The 21,965-nt window shown below is 49.8% G+C and overlaps 1 protein-coding gene across 1 annotated transcript in view; it reads right to left on the reverse strand.

Moving 5' to 3' along the window:
* Positions 1-4,911: 4,911 nt before the first annotated feature.
* Positions 4,912-21,965, reverse strand: part of LOC144153654 (uncharacterized) — a 52,451-nt gene continuing 35,397 nt past the window's right edge. The window contains exon 4 of the mRNA XM_077685311.1: positions 4,912-5,052. Coding sequence (XP_077541437.1) covers positions 5,049-5,052 — 4 coding nt within the window. The 3' untranslated portion in view covers positions 4,912-5,048. The remainder of the gene's footprint in view (positions 5,053-21,965) is intronic.

The raw sequence follows: 21,965 nt of genomic DNA on the forward strand, positions 1-21,965 counted from the left end.
GAAAACTGTCCCGGTAAAAATTGTTGGACTTAAAATTATTCGCTAATATCGACCAGTTTGTGGTGAAGATGATCTTCACCGAAACAGTGCGCGCAATTTTAAGCGCTCGAGAAACCAATAGCGCTTAACCCTACGGCGCATGCAGTCCCGGTGACGTTACGGCGCCCGGGAAAGCGTGTTACTTGCCCTTGGTGTTATTATCGTTTCCGTGCAACAAAATGTTTTGTAGCCTGTTTTTTATTTGGTTAGGAAATTACAGAATTCCCAAATAACATCCCGAAAAGGGATTATCCGCCAGCCGCAGAAAAGTTATCACACGTCCGAGCGGCGCTTTTGGCAACACCACCCCAATGTTGCCCGCGCGCCGCCCGAACACTTCGTTAGCGGTATTTAGTTAGTTGCAGTGACTGCACCGGCGGAGACGAGTGCCATCGAGTGGTTTTGAAATAGTTGGGCGCCCGGACGCGCGTGCTCTCAGCGGCGCATTCGGCCAGGGAACAGCAGCAGCAAGCAGCCCCTCGAAAGATTGGAAGGGAGGCGAATAAATTTTCGCTGTAACATACCTGCTTGGTTTTGCCCTATTTTTTTGGCTGAGGAACGGCAGCTCCCAACCTCTCTCGCTATACGCCTCGAGCGCGGCCTGTAGGGGCGCCACTGAAATCCCCCTAGCGGTCCGTTTCGAAAGCAGCCGCGGGAGTCGCCAGCCCGCTCCCCATTGTCACCGTTGCTTTCGGGGCCCGTTCACGACTGAGATTTACCGTTTGTAGGCGTTGGAAATACATATTTATGTGGAGCAGTCACTCTGTTCGCAAATGTGGTGTATTTACGAGTGTGGAAATATGTGTGACGCGATCTTAGTCTGGTACATTCGGTCTGTACAAGCGCCAGGTGTGCATCACAGGTCGGCGTCGCGAAACCGGGATATGCATATGGAGATGATTGTGATGCCACTGCCCTGAAATTTACTAACAGTGTCTCCGTAAGCATAATATCCCCAGATGGTCATGCCATGACTATACACTACGATATAAATCAGTTTTGTGCGCTTATATAAACTAGTGGAGCGCTCATACCTGACAGCACGCCAGTTATGCTTGCCAATATCATACCCGAGATATAGATCACTACCCTGGACATTAATTTCGCGAACATTCTACGAAATAAATACGACGGATAATCCAACATTATACCCGGGATTAGCGCACGACAAAAAAAAAAAAAATTCTGGGGCATCCTGAGCGCCCGCAAACATTCATATATGTTACATATATCCACCCTGAGCAGGCCGGAGAGGGCTTCTACAGTATAATACCCGTTCGCGACTAAACGTTTCTTCGAAGCATATTTATGGGTCTATTCGTTTCACCTGCACCACGTGAACCAGTTCAGGCGGTGCGGCACTTCGCCGTTCGTTTCAGTGGTGCAGCTCGCGGCACCTGAACCGCGCCGTTCGATTCACCGGTGGTGCCGGCGGGTGCAGGACGAGTTCACGGCTTTGCCTGCACTCCCCGCCGAGGAGGTGCAGAACCAGACGAAAAAAGTGCGGGGCTGGTTCCGCTTATGGCGGAACCCACTTTGCACCGCTGTGAACTGGTTCAAGAGGTGCAGGCTGAATCGAATAGACCCTATATGACGCAGGGAGCCTGCAGAACGAGTAGCTTGTGTGTGTGATTACTAAAACGTTCTTTCCTTGATTTCGCTCCGCAATCGTACAGAACGATACGTAAGCGTCCCCCTCCCCTCCCCCCCCTCCCCATGTCTCGCGAAATAGCAGTGCATTTGGCACACTAGTTGGTCTCGTAAGTCCTAGCTACCCCGCTTAACTTTATACGAACGCCATCAGCATTTCAGAAGCTGCACTGAGTTTTTTTTTTCTCATTTCTGTACGAGCAATGTTGTTTCTTCCGGACTTGCAGACCATTAATTTTTGAGTGGTTTAATTCACTTTTCTTGGTTCTTGCTATAAGGCATGAGTGCACATCTTTCACGACGCAGGACCTTGGAATATACTTAACATTTTTGCATGACTTATATTCTTATAAACGGCACAAGTTATTATCAGGTATTCGGTAATCGCATCCCCGAAATATATTTTTCTACGACGCATATATTCGTAATGAGGCCGCATTTGTTGTCCGCGCTACAAAACAAAACACACCTCTCACTGTGCCAGTATCAGGTTTAAATGAGGCGACAAAAAATTCTCCCGGACGTATTCGGAGGTGACAGTGGTGGTATGCTGTTGCCGTCGCCGACGTCCGTAACAGCGGCCGAGAAGGACGCAGAGCCGCGTTCCCGGATAGCTATTGTTGATGTTTGAGCACCCTACCAAGACGCAGCGGCTTTTGAAGTGACCTAAACGTACTGTTTACTTACAGACGTCACCATATAAAAAGTTTTTTAGCGCTTGGAAGGGCAAAAAGAAGCGAAAGAGAACCAAAACACTGCATGAGCTCCTATGGGCCCCGCAGCGCTAATCCCGTCAACTCCGCGGTGAAGCGGCGGCAGGCGGCGCAGCGATCGCAAAGCTCGAGGATAAAGACTACCCGCAGCGTGCAGCTATCCTCGGTATTCAATGGCGTGGAATGTATGCAGGCAACCAAGTGTGCGCCGCAATATCTGTGGCCAAGCGTCTGTTGCTAGGCGACGTTGCGCGCACGGCCCGCAGATCAGGCACTCCTCTTCTCCTCCATGCAACCGTGTGAGTGCGCCCGTGGCCTCCGCGATTTGCTGCCGGCGGCGCGCCGCCGTTAGCCGATCGCGAAGGCCACGGTGCGCCGTCACTCATTACGTCGGGCTCCGCGGGATGGCGGCACTTGTCCGTGCTAAGCATGACTGTGAAACACATGACTTTGTTTCACGTTACGAACTGATTGATTGATTGTGGGGTTTTAACGCGCCGACGCAACGCAGGCGATGAGGCGCGCCGTAGTGGAGGGCTCCGGATTAATTTTGACCACCTGGGGATCTTTATCGTGCGCCGAAATCTCGTACACACGGGCGTTTTTGCTTTTCGCCTCCATCAGAAAAGCGGCCGCCGCGGCCGGGAATCGAACCCGCGACCTTGTGCTCAGCAGCGCAACGCCTTTAGCCACTGAGCCACCACGGCGGGTAAAAAGTCGTTACGAACTCTTTGCTGAACACAAAGCATTGCGTCGAGTTGACTGTGAGTGCGATTAATAACATCCCTGTTGGCGCCACAGTTTAGAATCGGATTGGAACGGAGCAGGTGACGCACGCCGGTGCCTTTTTTAAACGCAGAGCATTTCAGTAACTCACGATGTCACCCGCGTTGACGTCCGTAGTCCGCACCGCACCCCTCCCTAATATATATATAAAAAAAAACACTATCCGGCGCCCGGTTTCGATTGGTTTCGATCCCTCGACCCTGCGGGCGGAACGCAATGTACATTGTACTCTACCCACTGCGCCACAAAGCCGACACAGAATGGAACGCTCCGAACGCGCCTTATATCGTTGACTCATTCAAATTACTGCTGACGAGCGCTCTCTCGTCAGCAGTTGCCACAAGTGCAACAACATTAACGTAACGCAAACTACTTAACGTCGTGCGCCCCCGGAAATGCTCTGCATTTGATCGTGCCCCTCGCGAGGGGGATGTTTCACTGCGTCTTTTCTGGAAGATTACCACGGAGAAAATAAAAGCTTACAAATAATTAAGATTAGTAACAACCACGATGATGAGGGCAATAATGATGAGGATGGGTTTTGTAGCGCGAGCTACACTGGACGAGGTTGAGCAGTTTCGCGTGGCTCCTGGAGAGCTGTGCTGCGCATGCGCGAGGAGCAGTGACGTCTCACAGCGCACAGCTGGCGCGCCGGAGCCGCCGCCGTATGGTGGCTAGAACTTCTAGCGACCATAGCCGCCGCCGCGACTGGATTGGATTAAATTGAATTGGATTAAATTGAATTGGATTAGATTGGATTGAAAATCGTTTCAGCAGCAGTAAGCATGATAATCAGCTAAACATATCGACAACCACGAAACCTAAGAATAACCAGCTGAACCTTAGCTCACGCTACATATATCCTGGCTTAGCTAAGCCACTGCTAGCTAAGCTAGCTAGCTAACTAGCTAGCTAGCTAGCTAGCTAAGCCACTGCTAACTTAGCTAAGCCGCTGCTAATTTTCTTTTTTCCTAGGCCCGTCTCTCGGTAGCCAGACTTATCCTGGTAGTCCATTGGTTGTCACTCCTTCTCACTACATGGCGAGCCCCAGTCCATTTCTTTTTTTCTCAATTTCAACCACGCTATCTTCTACTCGAGTATGCTCCCTCTTCCGCGACGCTCTTTTCCTGTGCCTTAGGTTACTTCTATCACCCTTCGTTCCGTAGCTCATTGGGCCGACCTAAGTTCGCTTCCGAGTTCTTTAGTAAGACGCCAAGTTTCCGCTCCCATGGCCGCATGCATTGGTTGTATACTATCCTTTTGAGTGACAGAGGAAGCATACTTTTCATCATTTGGAAGTGCTTGCTCAGTACACCCCAGTCCATACCTACTCTGCAGCGGATTTCTTTCTCGTGGTTTGGATCAGCACTGACAACTTGTCCAAGGTAGTTGTAATCTTCGGCTTGTTTTAGCATTGCGTTACCTAAGCTGACGAGGGTGCTTTCGGCATGCTTATTTATCGTTAGTTTAAATTTATTCGCATTTATTTGTAGCCCCACAGCCAAGTTTTTTATCTTCGGCGTGCGGCCGAAGTGGCCCCGGCTGCGCCGTGTCCGTGGCGCATCGGCCATGTCTGTGGCCGTTTCCAGTGTTGCTAAGCGAAGAAATTGACCGCTAAACTTTTCAACAAATACCGTCTGCCCGAGAAGTTGACGGGATCGGCGAAGGGCACCACTTCGTCGACCACGTGCCAGCTGGTCCACAGGAGGAGCTCCGCTTCACTGAGCTCGACCCACACGCTTTTCACGACGCTGACGAGCAGGTCGGGATGGTACAGCGTGGCGCTGCGCTTGTACGGAGTCTTCGCCTCGACTGCGTCCGCGAAAGCCGTGATGCTGGGGCCGACAAACCGCACGTCCTTCACCTGGTCGCCATGCAGAGAAAGGGCATATTTCATCGTTAGAACGATTGGGGCCAGTTCCAGCGGATGTGGCGCACTCAGTCTCGTCTGCCCGATGCCTAGCTGTGCACCCTTCCTTTCTGACTTCATAGGCGTGAAGTTGCCGTATTCGTAAGAATTAGCTTTTGGTAAGTCTCTCAGCTCTATCACAGTCACAAGGAACATCTTTAGCTGAACATTCTTGAATTCACAGAGCATAAAACATACGAATGCAAAAACGAGAGGTGGCGGACGTCTGCTTAAATGCGTCGGATAACCTGAGTAGTGCAAAGCTATACCAGGCTATACCAACGGGAGCACTCCAGTTCCCGTTTAACACGTGCCACCGTGATGTAGTTGTGAAGTAGATTCCGCTACGTCACAGCAGTCATCGTCGATCTCGCGCGCTGCATGCCGAGACGTGCGCGGGAAATCTACAACCAGGGCGTGGTCCTTCTGACAACCATCATCATCAGTACCGGGTGGCGTCATCTATGGGCGAGTGGCAGAGTGACACCTACCGGAGCGCCCTCTAACTTACCCATCGATTCTGAGTGCCGCCATCTGTCGATCTGTCGGCAAGAGGTAGTTTTCGATTGATAGTGTCTGAACTGATTGATTACTTACCCGTTCACGTGAACGATGATGTAGGCGGTCTGCTCAACACGAGCAGAGGCTGTGAAAAGAAAACTTCCCCGCTTGGCCACGATAGAATCTGGGTCTCTCGCGTTGCGAGTCCGACATCTATCCCATTACTGATAGATGCAGGGTATTATTACTATGCAAAGCGTTGGAGATTATCTTTGCGCTGCGACGTTGTCACGGAAGCTGCCGTTGTTATGTCGCGCTGCTTGCTGGGAAATAAGCGGATAATTCGAAAGTTGCCGAGATTTAGCGTGGTGACTTTGCAGACATGTTACTGTTTACCGCAGCGTTGTCACCGCGGACGCTGCCGTTGCTAGGACGCGCTGCATGCTGGAAAGGAGCGGCTGTTGTGCCAGAGCGCCCAGCCCAAATTCGCTGCACGGGGCGACGCGCCTACAGCGGAGCCGATTCGCGCCGCTGTCGCAAACAGTCGCTGTCGCTGTCGCTGCCGCTGTCGCAATATTCGCAAACTTTTGGGAAAGCAAGAGCTTTTGATAAACACAAACCTGACGACTATGATGCGCTAATACCCATAATTGTTCAGTCACTTTCTGAGGGAATCATTTCGCACTTACCCTTAGTTGGACATAGTGGTAGAATTCCCCCAAGCTCACCAACGGTGAACGCGAGTAGCGACAACAGCTAGTCACAATGCTCTCTTACACTGTCACCCACACTTGACAACCCAAAGCGGAGAAGGACGCAGGTCATGATTGGCAATGACGGCACTCACGGTAAGCCATCGTAGCAGTGAGAGACTGAAACAATTTGTGCATAACAATGAGGAGCATCTATTACCATAACGGTAAAAAATTCACGAGTATCCACAAGTGAATCATGACGAGTGGGCAAAGCACTGGGGATCGTTCTTACCGTAAATCACTAGGGGCATTGCGTGCACTCGTGCATGTAAATGAGTGACAACGTGTGTGTAGAGTGTATACAATTCCAAATCAATGCAATCCGATACAATTCAATTTATTCCAATCCAAGCCAATTCATTTCAACCCAATTCAATTTAAATCCAATCCCATTCAATTCATTTCAATCCAATTCAGCCCAATCTACTCCATTTCAATCCAATGCTCCTCGCGCATCCTCAACACTGTGTACATGGACGCCAAGCCCCGGACAGAGCAAGGTCCTAAGGTGCTTCGCTCCTAAAAAAAAAAAAAAAATCGCGTCGATCCGACGCCAGGCGCAATACCTCGAAGCTCCTCCGGGGCGGCCAAGGCTTCGCCGTCGTGACCGCCGCCGCCACCAATGGTGATCGCCAAAGTTCATGGTTGCATTGATGTGCGCGCACAGATTACCGCGATACTCAGCTACAATTTTTTGCCCTCACGCTGGGCTCACTCAAACCAGAGTTCTTCAATGCTCTACTGGTCACGAAACTGCTCCGTAACTCATTGGGAGAGCTTCATATGCTGCGTTTGGCCGCCGCGCGGTGGTGCCAGCCTCTCACTGAGGTCATTCCTTGGGCGGCGTTGCGCTGGCTCGAACGGCGGAGCCGCGGCGAGTTGTGTTTGTTTTGTGCGGAAAAAAAAATGTAATGTGCATATTGCGCTCTCGTGATGCGACTTAATTAGTGGAACGACGATGCCGAACATGTGTTGCATCCCGGGATGTCGTTTCTTGTACAACGATACCACAGAAAATGTTTCCTTGTTCTGTTGATTGAGCGACGGGCAGCTGCGTGAGAATTGGAGGCGCGCCATTCCAAGGCAAGCAACGGGAGATTTCAGCTTCGATTATAAGTGTGCGACAGTGTGTGGAAATGCACTGTGTGTGAGAATGGAAAAAAGCAATGTACCATTTTGAGAGCACCGTGGACCTAGAATTGTACAAGGCTAACTTAAAGCCGGATTTTTGTTATATCAATCAGGTTGTAGCGGTGCTTCGTTACCTGTTTGCAAACTTGTATTACCTTGCGCTCAGGCTCGCGTGTAAAAGAGCTTTGGGACGTCCTTGTGCTTTTACTTTTCATATTTCCGCGAATGATTTCTTAGGGTTCGTTTTGTTTGTTTTGTAACCGCGCGTGGCCGATTCCGGTTTCTTATGTGGCGTTTCAACCGGAGCGCCCATTTGCTCTGTTTGTCGTACGTCCCGTCGGGCAATGTTGTTTGATATGGAAAGGATGCCACCTTGACGCTAACTTGATTTTTTGTTTCTTCGACAATGTTCTCGATCCTATTTCAATGAATCTGAAATTAATAACGTTCCGAGAGTAATGCATGCATAGCAAACGCCGCGCAACTCACTTTATCGACGTTCATCTGTGCACGTCACACTGCGGACTGCTTCTTCGACGTTTGTGTTTCATTCTAGTCTTTTGTAGTGCAGGAGATCGCTAGCTGGCTGCGTTCAGAAAAGCTTTGCTTCGTTCTTGGCTACGCGGAAACATTCTGTTTCCTCCGTGTGCTGCACATCGCAGCGCGAAAAAATAAATTTTTGTACGCTGGACCACGCTCTTTTGTCTCCCTTCGTAACATAAATTTTTTGTTGCGTGTGATAAAATCAGTTTTATTGTTCTTTTTTCGCTTCCTGTTTTTGCAAGTATTGCAAAGCATGGATGCAGAAAGACACATGGTGCAACATATATCTCTCCGTGTTTTGATCCTTCGTGTTTCTTCAGCGTTTTTAGATGTTCTCAAGTATGTACCCACATATCGAAACGACAATACTATTGGGCTACCTCTTTTAGCGTTCTGTGCATTCCAGAGCAATCAACGGATTCATTAAGCGTAGTCTGAACGACTCGTACTTGGTTTCTTTGAGTTTTTTTTTTATTGTATTATCGATAGGCCCGCAGCAGTCCGTAACTACACAGCTACCGTATATGTGGTAATTACAACTTTGCTTTAACAAAAGAAGCAAAATAGATTTTAAAATCCGTAAACACGACGGCGCAGCGCTTGTGCCAGAGCACACAGAAGCCGTTGCCGCTCGCAGCCGAAGACTACGGTAATTTACTTCGTAAAATAAAACCCCATTGAAGGTGATATACACAATGACTGGACTATTCATCGCTAACTACTACAAAAAAAAACACTTAATCAGCGCGCAGACACCAACCAAAAGCAGCAAGCGTCTGCACGCCAAGAGCTGGCCAATACGCCGCACGCGCTGCGGCTGGATGACCTTCGTGCGGCGGTGGCGCCTGTAGTGGCGCGCGCGGTCCCTATATGAAACGAGCGCCGAAGTTTCGTGACCAGTACAGCATTGAAGGACTCTGCTCAAACTGAGACTCAAATCTTTTTCCCCACTCAAAATCACTTGTAATCACTCATTACATAGTTATTTGTAATATTACGCACCTGTACTCAAACTCATATGTCCTCACGGGTACTCGTACTCAATTTGATTGATTGATTGATTGAAGACGCAACGCAGGCGATGAGGCGCGCCGTAGTGGAGGGCTCCGGATTAATTTTGACCACCTGGGGATCTTTAACGTGCGCCGAAATCTCGTACACACGGGCGTTTTTGCTTTTCGCCTCCATCAGAAAAGCAAAAGCGGCCGGGAATCACGAGCGGCCGGGAATCGAACCCGCGACCTCGTGCTCAGCAGCGCAACGCCTTAGCCACAGAGCCACCGCGGCGGGTCGTACTCAATTTGTATTTATTCGAAGCCGTATTCAAAGTCGTACTCATTCGAAGTTGTATTCCATGTCGTACTCAATTTGTATACTCACTCGTACTAGCCTGTACTTGTACTCAATCTGTAGTGACTTGTACTCGTACTCGTATCATGCAGCCGAAGCCGACGCAGGGTTCTCGGAGCAAATACGAGTACTGGGGTGGAATTGTGCTACGAAAAGAATTTAAATAAAATACAAGCGGCTAGAAGCAGTCAACAAACTAACGTGGATAGACGGGCATCGGTGAATCTATAATGCCATGGTAATTCTTTGCGAGCATTTACCATTTACCATTCTATGTTGCCAATCATTCGAGAGACATCGAATCACATCTACAACATTGGCGATCAAAGAAAATTATATTCTAGTGACGACAGGCGATACATACTTCTTATAAAATCACATAGCCTGCGCTGCATACAAACGAAAGAAACGTAAACGCTCGCTTCTCTTCTAACTTACATAAGACAACAGGGCGCGGTCAGACGCTGGTAGAAAACGCGTAAGTTCGGGGCAAGGTACACTCACTTTTGCTCGCATTCAGAAGTCTTTCTGCTAATTTTAAACGCAATAAACTACTTCTATTCATGCGCTAAATAACAAAAGTGTCACCACTACAGCTTGTGCACTTACTACGCTAAGCAGTCGGCTGCTAAGAAAGGTTAGAATGTTGGCAGCGAAATTTTGATGTAATTATAAGCGCGCAGTATTCAAGTAAAAATACAACAAGCACTATTTTAGACATAACGAGTTAGACACGTAAAATTTGCCTTCACGGCTCCTCCAGATCACAAAACTTCATGAGCGCAATCATGGGAGACTAGTCGGGACACGCTCACATAGAAGCAGCGCAGGCTACAACCGCAAATAAATTACACGCCGTCGTCGAGTTGCAGGCATCGTCAACATGCACTCGCGAGTACTGTAATCTTGAGCACTACTCGCGGGTGCATGTACTCATAAGTGCAGTACTCGCAAACGCTGCACTCATTATTCTTGTACTTACGAGTGCTATACTCACGAGTGCAGTACTGACGAGTACAGTAGTCATGAGTACCAGTTGCGAGTGCATGCACTTATGAGTTCAGTACTCGCAAATGCCACACTCCCGAATGCCACATTCACGAGTAATGTACTCACGAGTGCTGTACTCACGAGTATTGTACTTATGAGTATACGTACTCCGCCTTTGCTCACTCGTCGTACCCACGTTTTTCGTCTGAGTCTGCACTTACTTGTAGTCGTACTCAATCGTGAGTTTGAGTATAACTTATTAAAAATGAGTGCACTCACGAGTGATTACGCCCACTTACGCATCTGGGCGAAACCCATGAACGGGATAGGATGCGTCTGCGCACGCCTCGAGCTCTGAGAACCGGTTTGGCCGTCGCAAGACCCCCGGATCGGCCACGCCCGCGCGCGTGCAACCTGGTAGATATTTTGCCGCGCCGCGTCGGAAACTGGATTGCTCGACCGCACATGTCTGCCGCACATATGCACGCGCCCTTACTCTTTTCAGCTCTCCCCCCGACGGAGAGAGTGTGAATACAGAAAACGGCTTTAATTCTTGTGATATCAAATGCATTCTGAAACAAATTATATGACAACTAGCCACAAAGACGACTCTACCATTACGCCGAAATTCATTTGGCTTAGTTCACAGTGAAGTTGTAAACGTTATCAAATTACTGCCTGCTTTCAATAGAGAGTTTTAGCAGTCCGTCTGTACCGTCGTGTTCGTAGTTCCGTGTTGACTGGGACCTGAATGCGCCTGCGCGCGCGGCAGCCGAGAAGGAAGGGCGAGGAGGCGCACTCTTGATTGATTGATTGTTGGGTTTAACGCGCCGACGCAACGCAGGCGATGAGGCGCGCCGTAGTGGAGGGCTCCGGATTAATTTTGACCACCTGGGGATCTTTAACGTGCGCCGAAATCTCGTACACACGGGCGTTTTTGCTTTTCGCCTCCATCAGAAAAGCGACCGCCGCGGCCGGGAATCGAACCCGCGACCTCGTGCTCAACAGCGCAACGCCTTAGCCACTGAGCCACCGCGGCGGGTTAGGAGGCGCACTCTACAGTGACGAATGCGCGGACATGGCGAAGGCCTGCCCGCGGAACTAATCCCACTAAAGCGACGAATGCGTAAGTGCCGGGACGAGTCCCGGTCAATACGGTAACTACGTACACGACGGAACAGACGAACTTCTAAAACTCTCTAATAAATGATCATCTACGCAGAGGTGATGGTTATAAAAAGCGGCTGTAACTGCAGTCCTACTCACAGTGAAGGCGTAAAGGTTACAAAATTACTGCCTGATTTCAATAAATGGCTATCTACGGAGAGAGAATGGTTACAAAAAGCGGATGTAACTGTTGTTCTACAGAACTATCCGGGAACAAATTATATTACAATTAGCCACTAAGATGACTCTGATGTTACACACCACAGCTTCACTGGTCATCCTTCTTCAGAGAGTGTAAAGGAACTGTCTACATTGCCATGTTGCCAGATACAATATTCTGGATCCTAGTCACAGACAGCTTCGCTGTAAAAAGTGTGCGAGCATTTCGTGCCTCTATAGCGCGCCAGGGGGAAGCCATCAGCCTGTATACCGAGATGGAAAGCGCTACGACGTCGGGTGTTTGGTCAGTTTTTTACATTGGCTAAGCGCGACCGACCACGCCAGTAAGCCGGCACGGCCGAAGCGCCGGAGCCGTACAAAGCCAGCAAACGCCAAAATGCTCTCGCACTCAAAAAGTACTCAACAAAAGCGTCTCTCGGGGTCAAGGCTCCGCTTGAAATGTGTATACAAACGAGGGATTTATCTACTAATGCGCACTATTCTCGCGCCCCTAGTCTTCATCGTCCGAATTTTCAAAGATACATTTAGCTTGGGTGGCGTTATGTTCTGCTAGTGTTCTATAGTTCTGATAAGTCTGTTTTCCCCAGTGATGTACATTCACACTGTTACACCGGTTACGTGACTTGATTCACCAATTATTTCTTATTTTGTGAATATGCAACGTGAAATGCACGGTTGGTGCTTTTTCACAATATTAAAGCCGAGGCCTTAAGTTCTCCATTCTGCGAAAAAGTCCAATTGCTCTAATTGCCCGGTAACAAAAATTATCACTGAGCCACCCCGAACCCGCCGCGGTGGCTCAGTGGCTAAGGCGTTGTGCTGCTGAGCACGAGGACGCTAGTTCGATTCCCGGCCACGGCGGCCGCTTTTCTGGTGGAGGGGAAAAGCAATAACGCCCGTGTGTGCGAGACTTCGGCGCACGTTAAAGATCCCCAGGTGGTCGAGATTAATCCAGAGCCCTCCACTACGCCCGCCTCATCGCCTGCATTGCGTCGGAGCGTTAAACCTACAATAAATCAATCAATGAAATAGGCCGCTGCAGGGAAGATAGCTTTGAGGGGCGATGTGCCCCATGATATTCGCAAAACTATGAATTTTAAATGTAAAAGTTGTTGGTTGGTTGTGGTTTGCGGGAAAGGAAAAGAAAAGGAAGTGCAATAACGCATGCCGCATGACGCCCGAACGTGATGGCACGTGATTAGAAGGGGCGCACACCAGCGGCGGAGAACCTTGCGGATTCTAGGGCGGCTATGGCACGTGCCAGTCTGCTTGCTCGCGTAATTCGTGCCGTAAGACGAAGAAACGAAACAAAGAAATAGATGCATACAGGGTCTAAAAATGAAGGCGGCTGGAGTAATTTGCGCCAGTAGACAAGGACATGAAAGCAAGGAAAGCGATGTTAACGCTTTGTTGCAGCAAAAAAAATTGCTAACAGTATCGCAGGCTTTCGCCCTGAAAGCACGTAAGCAGAGTTTCGTGCTCCGAGTGAGTGAGTGACCAACTTATTTGCCCAGATTTGTCGCTTAACCGTCGGTCAGGAGTCCTTGGTCCCTGGCGGCGGTCGTGGCCATCTGGACGAGCCGGGTCTGGACACCCGAGTCGGAGCTGAGTAGCGCGGTCTCCCACTGCTCCTTCGAAGTTATGTTGAGTGTAGGGTGTCCTGCCTTGCTGCTTTGCGGGTCATTTCTCTCTCGAGAGAAAGACCATACCATGTGATGTAGTTCAGCCCTGTCACCGCACGCATTTATCTGAATAGAGTCCTGGGTAACATCGGCTGTAAGCCGCTGGATTGGGGAAACAATCTGTCTGCAGCCGTCGCCACGCTACTGATTGCCATTAGCTCAGTGTCTTGTCTGGGGCTGGGTATTGTGCCCTTTCTAGTCTATAGTGGTCAACTATATCTCTGTAGTACACTAGCCTGTCCCTGCCTGACTGTCGTATGGAGTGAGCTTCTGTGTCAGGAGTTTCGACATCGGCTCGGTCAACGAAACCTCGAGCCGCGTCGTGCGCACACTCATTCCCGGCCAGGTCAGAGTGGGCCGGTGCCCATATCACTTGTATTTTGCCCCCTCGCTCCATCGTCAAGCCGGATTTTAGCATTTGGAACGCCTCGGGTGAGATGGATCCCCTAGCGTAGTTTAGAATGGCTGATTTGGAGTCGCTTACTGTAACTTTGGTCTTGGAGGACGCGACCATTGCTAGGGCAATGGCCACCCCCTCGCCAACCTCCGGGTCCGTCGTCCGGACCCAGCCGGAGGTGATGCAATCACCCTGTCGATTCACTACCGCTAAGGCCATAGCGTCACGGCTGGTATATTCGGTGGTGTTCACGTACATCACGTCCTCGGATTTTGAGTATCTTTTGTGCAGAGCCCTGGCTCTGGCCTGTCAGCGCTCCTGGTTATGTACCGGATGTTGAAGAAGGGACCAGGAAGAGCCAAGATGCCCACGGCGTACCAGAACTGGGAAGAAGCGTCCTTCCTCTTTCTTTATTTCAGTGCTACTGCGCCGCACGCACTTCATCATCTTCTACTTCTATGACATCCTCCCCGGGGCTCTTGGCGAGCTCGAGAGGGTACAACTTTTGAACAGGACGGGTCAGGAACTGTCCATTCGGGATTCGGACTTTGCAAGCACGAACTATGCCGTCACGACCGGGATGCGTTTCCGCTATGATTCCTGTCGTCCAAATTCCACGTGGACCCTTTCCTTCGATGAGCACGACGTCTCCAAGTTTAATAGATATGGTCTTTTTTGACTTGACACGATGGAATGATGACAGTTGTAGAACGTAGTCCTTTGTCCATCGCGACCAGAAAAGATTTAAGAGTTGTTGGCGGTAATACCATTTTTTCGTAATTTCTGCAGGATTCTGTTCACACAGTTCTGCGCACACAGTTGGTAATGATGTTAAACGTCTGCCGATGATAAAGTGAGCAGGTGTGATGACTTCTGGCTCGTTGATGGAGCTTTCCACGAAAGTGAGAGGACGAGAGTTTACGACTGCTTCTATTTCGCACATGAGTGTGCCCAACTGCTCTTCTGTTACAGATGCCTTGCCCAACGTGACTCGTACGGCTCGCTTTACAGAACTGAGCAGTCGCTCCCAAAATCCGCCCCACCAAGGTGCAGCTTCCACGTTAAACTTCCATGTGATGCCACGTTCAGCAGCGAAGTTGCGCATTTCGTGAGAAGAGCAGAGTCTGTACAGGGAATGCAGCTATTTGCTTGCGCGCTTGAATGTAAGGCTGTTGTCCGATTAAACTATACTTGGCACGTCTCTTCGAGCTATAAATCTCTGGAAAGCATACATGAATGCTTCTGTGGTCAGACTTGAAACTATTTCCAAGTGTATAGTCCTTAGAACAGCACATTTGATGAGGAGGATATACGCCTTGCGAATTTCTCCTCTAACCAGTAGGGGCGCGGCAAAGTCAATTCCGATTATATCAAACGGGTTGGACTTCCGAAGTCTCTCTTCCGGAACAGGTGCCGTTGGAGCTGAGGCAGACTTTGCTTTGTATTTTTTACATGTGCTACATGAATGCAGGACGCTTTTCACTCGCTGGAGAGCTTTTGGTTTCCAAAATCTTTCCCGCAATTCTACTAACACGTCTCTGATTCCGCTGTGGAGTAGTCTTCTGTGAACCAAGTTGATGATCAACTCCGTGAAGTGACATCTTGACGGTAGGACGATAGGGTTCTTCGTGTCTTCGTTTACAGTGAAGTATGATAATCTACTTCGTGCTCGCAGCAGTCCTTTGCCATCGATAAACGGGCGAAGCATCGCGATGTCGGAGTTTTTCGGATCTTGCCCTAATTTAATATCATTCATCTATTGATGGTAGTGTTTCGCTTGTTCCGATTTTATCAAACATTGTTCCGCCGTCCTTATTTCGAATGTAGAGAGTGGTCCTGTAGGTCGCTCGGAACTCCTTACACAAAATCTTCTGGTCCATGCAACCACTCTGAGAAGCTTATGCAGACTGCTAAACCTCTAGACAGGTATAACTTGTGCTAGTTCATCTTCGTTGCAACCTGTCAGCTCCACATGTGTCAGCTCTGTTGACAAATCGTGACTTGAGACTTGAATGACATCTGGCAAATCTTCTTCGGGAAACTTAATCCAGGTCGGTCCCTCCCACCAAAGTGAGCTGCTAATCAATTCGTCAGCCAAACAATCTCGAGTTAGTGTATCCGCGGGGTTGAAAGATCCTGGGCAATGATGCCACATGGTTGGATGGGACGTTCCTTGTATTTCCACCACTCTGTTCGTGACGAACGATTCCCACTTCTTGCCGCCACGGATCCATCCCAATGCTATCGAGGAGTCCGTCCAAAACGTGATAACTGCCCTTCTGTCAAAAACCTTGTTTTTCAGGTAGGCACCCATTCTTGCGGCGATGAGCGCTCCCATGAGTTCCAACCTAGGTACGGTAAGAACGGCATGTTCTTAGGGAGTGGCGGGATGTGTATGTGGGTCCCTATCTCCGCTGGCATTTCGACTTTCGCGCCTTGCGCACCTCTGTGGTTTATGTTAAAAGTGTCTAGTATTTAGTACTCTGTCTGACTCTTAGAAAGCCGTTCCTTTTGGGCGGTTAGCTGGGCTTCAATGAGCTCACTGAACGTGTTATGGAAGCCGAGCGCTTCAAAGCGTTTGTTCGATGCAGTTAAAGGTATACACGGGGCTTGTTTGTGCGCTCTCCTTATCATAGCGTTTATTTTGTTCTCTTCATCCCGCTTTAGGTTCAGGTAAGGGGTAACGTATATGATCCTACTTAAAACAAAAGCCTGTACCAATCTCATTAGGGTATGCTCTTTCATACCGTGGCGCCTGTTTGCGATTCGCGAGATCAGCCGAATTGTTTGATGGACGCTTTTAAATGCAGAGCATTTCAGTAACTCACGATGTCACCCGCGTTAACGTCCCTAGTCGTAGTCCGCACCCCTCCCCATACACTATATAAAAAAAATACTATCCGGCGCCTGGTTTCGATCCCTCGACCCTGCGGGCGGAACGCAATGTACATGGTGCTCTACCCACTGCGCCACAAAGCCGACACAGAATGGGAGGCTACGAACGCACCTTATATCCTTGACTCGTTCAAACTACGTCAAGAAGCTGCTGATACAACGCATTCACTACCACCAACTCCCCAAACACTAAACGTTAACGCAATACACCCACCCCCTATGCGACGCATTTACTCGAGTCCCCCTCGCGGGGAGATGGGCCCAATTTTTTTTCCATCGCGCGTATGGTTTTTATGTTGTGCCCATTGGCCTGAATTCTGAGGCACAAAACCCTGATACTCTGGACTGTCGGGATACGCTGCCTACCACCTGCAAAAAGGTGAATGTTTGGAGTGGTCGAGTCGGTTTTGCGCCCTCTGCTGGTCGGACGGTATATCAGTAGCTCCGATTTTTGTGGGGAGCAACTCAAGCCTCTTGGTCTTACGTACCCCTTTGCAGCCTCGATCGCCCGTTGTAGAGTGTCCTGCACATGACCGTCGCGTCCCCCGGCCGCCCAGAGCGTGACATCATCGGCGTACAGGCTGTGATGTAGTCCCTATATGTTGTGTAGGATTACTGGAAGGCCCACCATGGCCACGTTGAAAAGGAAGGACGAAAGGACAGACCCCTGAGGAGTACCTCTGCTTCCGAACTATAACGTGGCCGATTGCAGCCCCCCTACGTCAAGTGTAGCAGTTCGATCCGTAAGAAAGTTCCTGACATATTTATACGCCTTGTGGCCTAATCCTAGTTTTTGCAAGTTCTCTAAGATAGCCGAATGTTTTACGTTGTCGAATGCCTTGGTTAGGTCAAGCCCCAGAATTGCCCTAGTATCTAAAGGGGAACAGTTCTCCCCGTCAATGATATTGTGCTTAAGCCTGAGCATGATGTCTTGCGTCGACAATTTTGGGCGAAACCTATCATAGTTTCCGGAAAGAGTCCTTCCTCTTCTGCGTATTTATTAAGCCTTTTCAATAACACGTGTTCCATTAGTTTACCTACGCATGACGTCAGCGAATTTGTTCTTAGGTTCTCTATCTGCAACTTTGCATCACAACCTTGGCTGTTTTCCACTGCCCCGGGATTTGACCTCGGTCCCAGCACACGTTCATGTACCGGGTCAAGGCCTCGGCAGAGCCGTCGTACAGGTTGCGCAGCATCTTGTTGGTTATGACGTCTGGGCCCGGGGAAGATCTGGTCCGGAGGTCCTGAATGGCACCTCGTACTTCCGCCACCGTGACTGGACGGTCCATGAGTTCATTCTCCTTGCCCGTGTATGATTTAAGTTCCTCTTTGGGGTTCGTCCCCATATATATCTATCACGAAGTGCCTCTAATAGGTCATCGTCCGACCCTTCGAATCGGTGCACTAAAATGCTCAGGTTGTGCTTTTGAGTGGTTTTGCTATTTTTCGGGTCAATTAGGAAGCGAAGAATGCTCCGAGTTCTTGCGAGGCCAATCTGGGGTTCTATGCTGTCGCATGTACTGTACCAATTTTGCTGTGAAAGCTGGTTTGCATAGTCATCAATCTCTCGGTTCTGGCCTGCCAAGCTTCTGCGTAAATTACGAATGAACTTTTGTCTTTGTAGTCGCCTTTGTAGGCTTTGCTTGGCTTCCCACATATGCAGTAGCCCAGAATCGGGCTGACTGAGGTTTGCCTCTTCCGGTATGTCTTTAGTAGATGGTCTACGCTACTACGTAGCTGTGCTGCTTATTCCTCGATATCTTCAATATCCCTCTGTTGGGTGCTGGCGTTGTCGGTTGAGTCAAGTTCGGCTGGCCTTAACTGACGGAAAGTATCCCAGTCTATAATTTTGAGTCGTCTCCCCCTTTTGTGTTTTGCGAGCCCCGCCTCGAATGTGGTCGCAATTATGAATTGGTCGCTGCCCAAGTTTTCTCGTGTATTTAGCCACGTCGCTTCTGTTCGTGTGTTTTTTGTGAACGTGTAATCTGGTGATGTGTCTCCACTTACACTGTTTCATGTCCGCGTAGGGTGCCCGGGGTCTGCCATCAGTTTCCTTCCCTTGATCGTTTCCCGCTATGGGCACTGAAGTCTCCTACAATTATCAATGTGTTTCATTTGGCAATTTCTAGAATTTGGCGGAACAGCTTGGCAAATCTGTGGTTTTTACGAGGGGAGCTGTATACATTAAGTATGAAGATACTGCCCACCTTGTGTTTCCTCTCTGGTATTACTTCTAAGAGTACGTGATCCGCGGACATTGTGCCGTCATCAATGTCGCGACGTATGGCCGGCAAGTTACGCTTGACGAGGGTCGCCACAATCGATTTCTTTTTTGGTTCATCATCCGAGGCGTCATTCTCCAGCTCACAGTAGGACTTTTACCCCTTTTTTGCGCTGGAAGCCCCGACAGTACCACTGCCAAACGACAAGCTTGTTTATCTTATTCCGCGCCATTGTTCCTTAGCTGATCGTTTTCGAGAGTGGCCCTAGCACTTTCCGCCGAAGTAGGTCTGGAGTAGGGTTTGGTAGGTTTTATTGGGCCCGCGCCCTCTCCTCCTCCTCCGTTAAGGCGCGGGATGGCGGTTTCTAGTAATGTCACTCTCGTGTTCAGGGCATCGATTTTGGCGCCAATGCTCTCGGCGAATTTCGCCAGCATGGCCCCCAATTTTTTGCTTAGTGTCCCGCTCAGCCTTTCCCCAAATTGATTAATCATTTCTTGATTTACACATTCACTTGGCCCGGATACCTCGGGGTTTCTCGAGAGGTCTTGTTCTTTGTTAGTCGCCCTGCGCTTCGGAGGGGGGACTCAGCCAACTCAGGTATCGACTCCTCCATCTCGCCACTAGACGAAGTTTAGCTAATAGGGGGATTTGCGACGGCTCTTTTTCCACCAGTGGTTTTGGAGATTGATCCTGGATGTTACCCGCTGCCGCAAGGCTGCGATGGGAATACGCCTGAATTCTGTGGCGCGGCCACTTGGTTGCAGTTTGCGCCCTTGAGTTTCGCAATTTCTGCTTTAAGTGCCTTATTTTCGCTAAGAACTATCTCCAGCGTCTTTTTTTACTTTAGTGATTTCTGATTGTTCTACTTCTGCCGAGCTAGCTTTGCTACCGCCGCCTGCCGCGTTGGTCCGCGGAGCTGCGCTGTGGGAGACCGCGCTAGCCCAGCTCACCTTGCTCTGTTGGTTTCCACTCGGCGGAATCTTGCCGCTGCAAGACGTGGACCTTGATTGGTGCCTCGCTTGAGTCCTTCTTGCTCTGGCGCTCGTGAAGCGGGTGGCGCAGAAAGGAGCTCGAACGATCACGCCTCTCGCCTTCCTTGTCCCGCTTCTCGTCGTGCTTGAGTATGGACGATGTGTCCACACGTCGGCCGCAATGTTTCCCCTTATCGTTTCCCTCTTGCCTTTGTTTCTTCTCCCACTGTCGTTTTTTAATCAAGTAGGGAGCACGGAATCGTTGTCGGCATTGTTTGTCACCGGTGGGGTGATCCCGTCCACACAGAGCGCAATTTGGCTCCGCGGATGGTTTTCCGGTGGGTTTTCACTGCCACAGTTTTTGCATACCTTGGTTTTTGGTACGGGCCACACATCGGACCGGTGTCCCACTCTGCCGCATGCGTCGCATACCTCATGCTGCGTCTTATGTAGGAAGCATCTGTACTCGACTCCGCGATAATGGACGTAGTGGGGTACTCTGTCGCCTTCGAAAACGATGATGACCGAGTTGGACCGGCCCATCCTTCTCGCTTGAATAATCGTGGGGTTTTTCTTGTAGACGAGACTCTTCGTTGGAGCTTCGGCGCTGTCATATTCAGGGATGTTGTGTATCGCCCCTTTGGCGGTGTCTTCTGGCGGCGCCACGTACGCGGACACCTCATAGGCCTCCTCTCCGATGCGGAGAACTTTGATTGCGCTGTACTTCTCTGCCCGCTCCATGCTGGGAGTGCTTGCAACGATGATGTTCTTGGCCGTGTGGATGCGCAGGACGTCTTCCTCCGCTTCCTCGCATTCGAGGCCGGACGCGTTTAGCATGCCATCGCGCAGACCAGCGAGGCTGATCTTGATGACGTCCAGGTCCTCTCTCGGCCGCAGCACGATCTTTATGTCTTCCTTGGGCAGGTGCGGTTGGCGAGGCGTCCGCCGTTGCCTGCGCAGTTGCTGTTGTGCACGTTGCCTCTGGTTCGTTGACCGGGCACCGCCAGCGTCTTGCCCACGAGGGAGCCCCGGGGTGAGGTTCATGTTAGCGATGGCGCGAGCGCCACGTCGACGATGGTTTGTGAGCCAGTCGGCCTCATCAGTAATTTCATCATGCGAGATGGGCTCACCTTCCACTTCGACGCCCTCCATTTTGCGGCTCCGGTCCTCGGGGGAAGGTCACCCGTGATCCTAGGCGGGGAGGCGACCGTCGCCGCCGTTCTTCGGTGCGCCGATGTTGGAAATAGGGTTAGCTGGGCTGGGCCGCTTGCGATGAAAAAGTTGGCCGAAAAAGGTCAGCCAGGGTTCCTACCTTCCAAAATTTGGTGTCCTCAGGCAGCGGATGCTTGAAGACACTCGATGCAGTGATTCTTTCCGATATGGTCATGGAATTATTGCCGCAGAAAGTGAGAAAATACAGAGACCATTTGGACTCTGCCTGAACGGCTCGGCCCCCTGGTGGCGAATCGCCTCGTACTCTGAGAAAATACAGAGTTTGGACTATACCTGAACGGCTCGGCCCCCTGGTGGCGAATCGCGACGTACTCTGAGGATATTTTAATTCGTGTTTCAGTCGCCTTTCTGGGATTTTTAATTTTTTTTCTCCGTTTTGTGAGGCTAATGTAAACGATACATATTTTTGTTAGGGCCCTTTTGTAACTTTCTATTTTTTTTTGTTTCGCATTTTAGTGTTTAAATTCCCTTCGACCAATTATATGAATTTGTGCGATTATAACGATTACTAGCGTTAACTGCGCCGACTAAGCATTTTTATGCAAATGGAGGGCATTTACACGGTGGTTCCTATTCGCATTTTTTCGTGTTCCGTCATTTTATTCGAATTTCTTTATTTGTCTTCGTCTGAGGGCGGGGTGGTATGCGTAAGACTGATTTTCCTATTTTGTACGTACACTTTTATAATTTTAACACTTTCTATTTTGCTTCTTTTTTGAAATTCCCATCTCAGTTTATGCGCTCATACCGATAATTAGGGACCATCCGCCAAATGTGCATCTTTGTGCACATGGTTCAGGATACGGGGGTACTCAGCAAAAGATGCTACGCATTACGACATCCACAAA

The sequence above is a fragment of the Haemaphysalis longicornis genome, unplaced genomic scaffold (genome assembly GCF_048455015.1).
Source record: "Haemaphysalis longicornis isolate Haplotype H1 unplaced genomic scaffold, Haemaphysalis longicornis Haplotype H1 scaffold_9, whole genome shotgun sequence".
Classification (NCBI taxonomy): Eukaryota; Metazoa; Arthropoda; class Arachnida; order Ixodida; family Ixodidae; genus Haemaphysalis; species Haemaphysalis longicornis.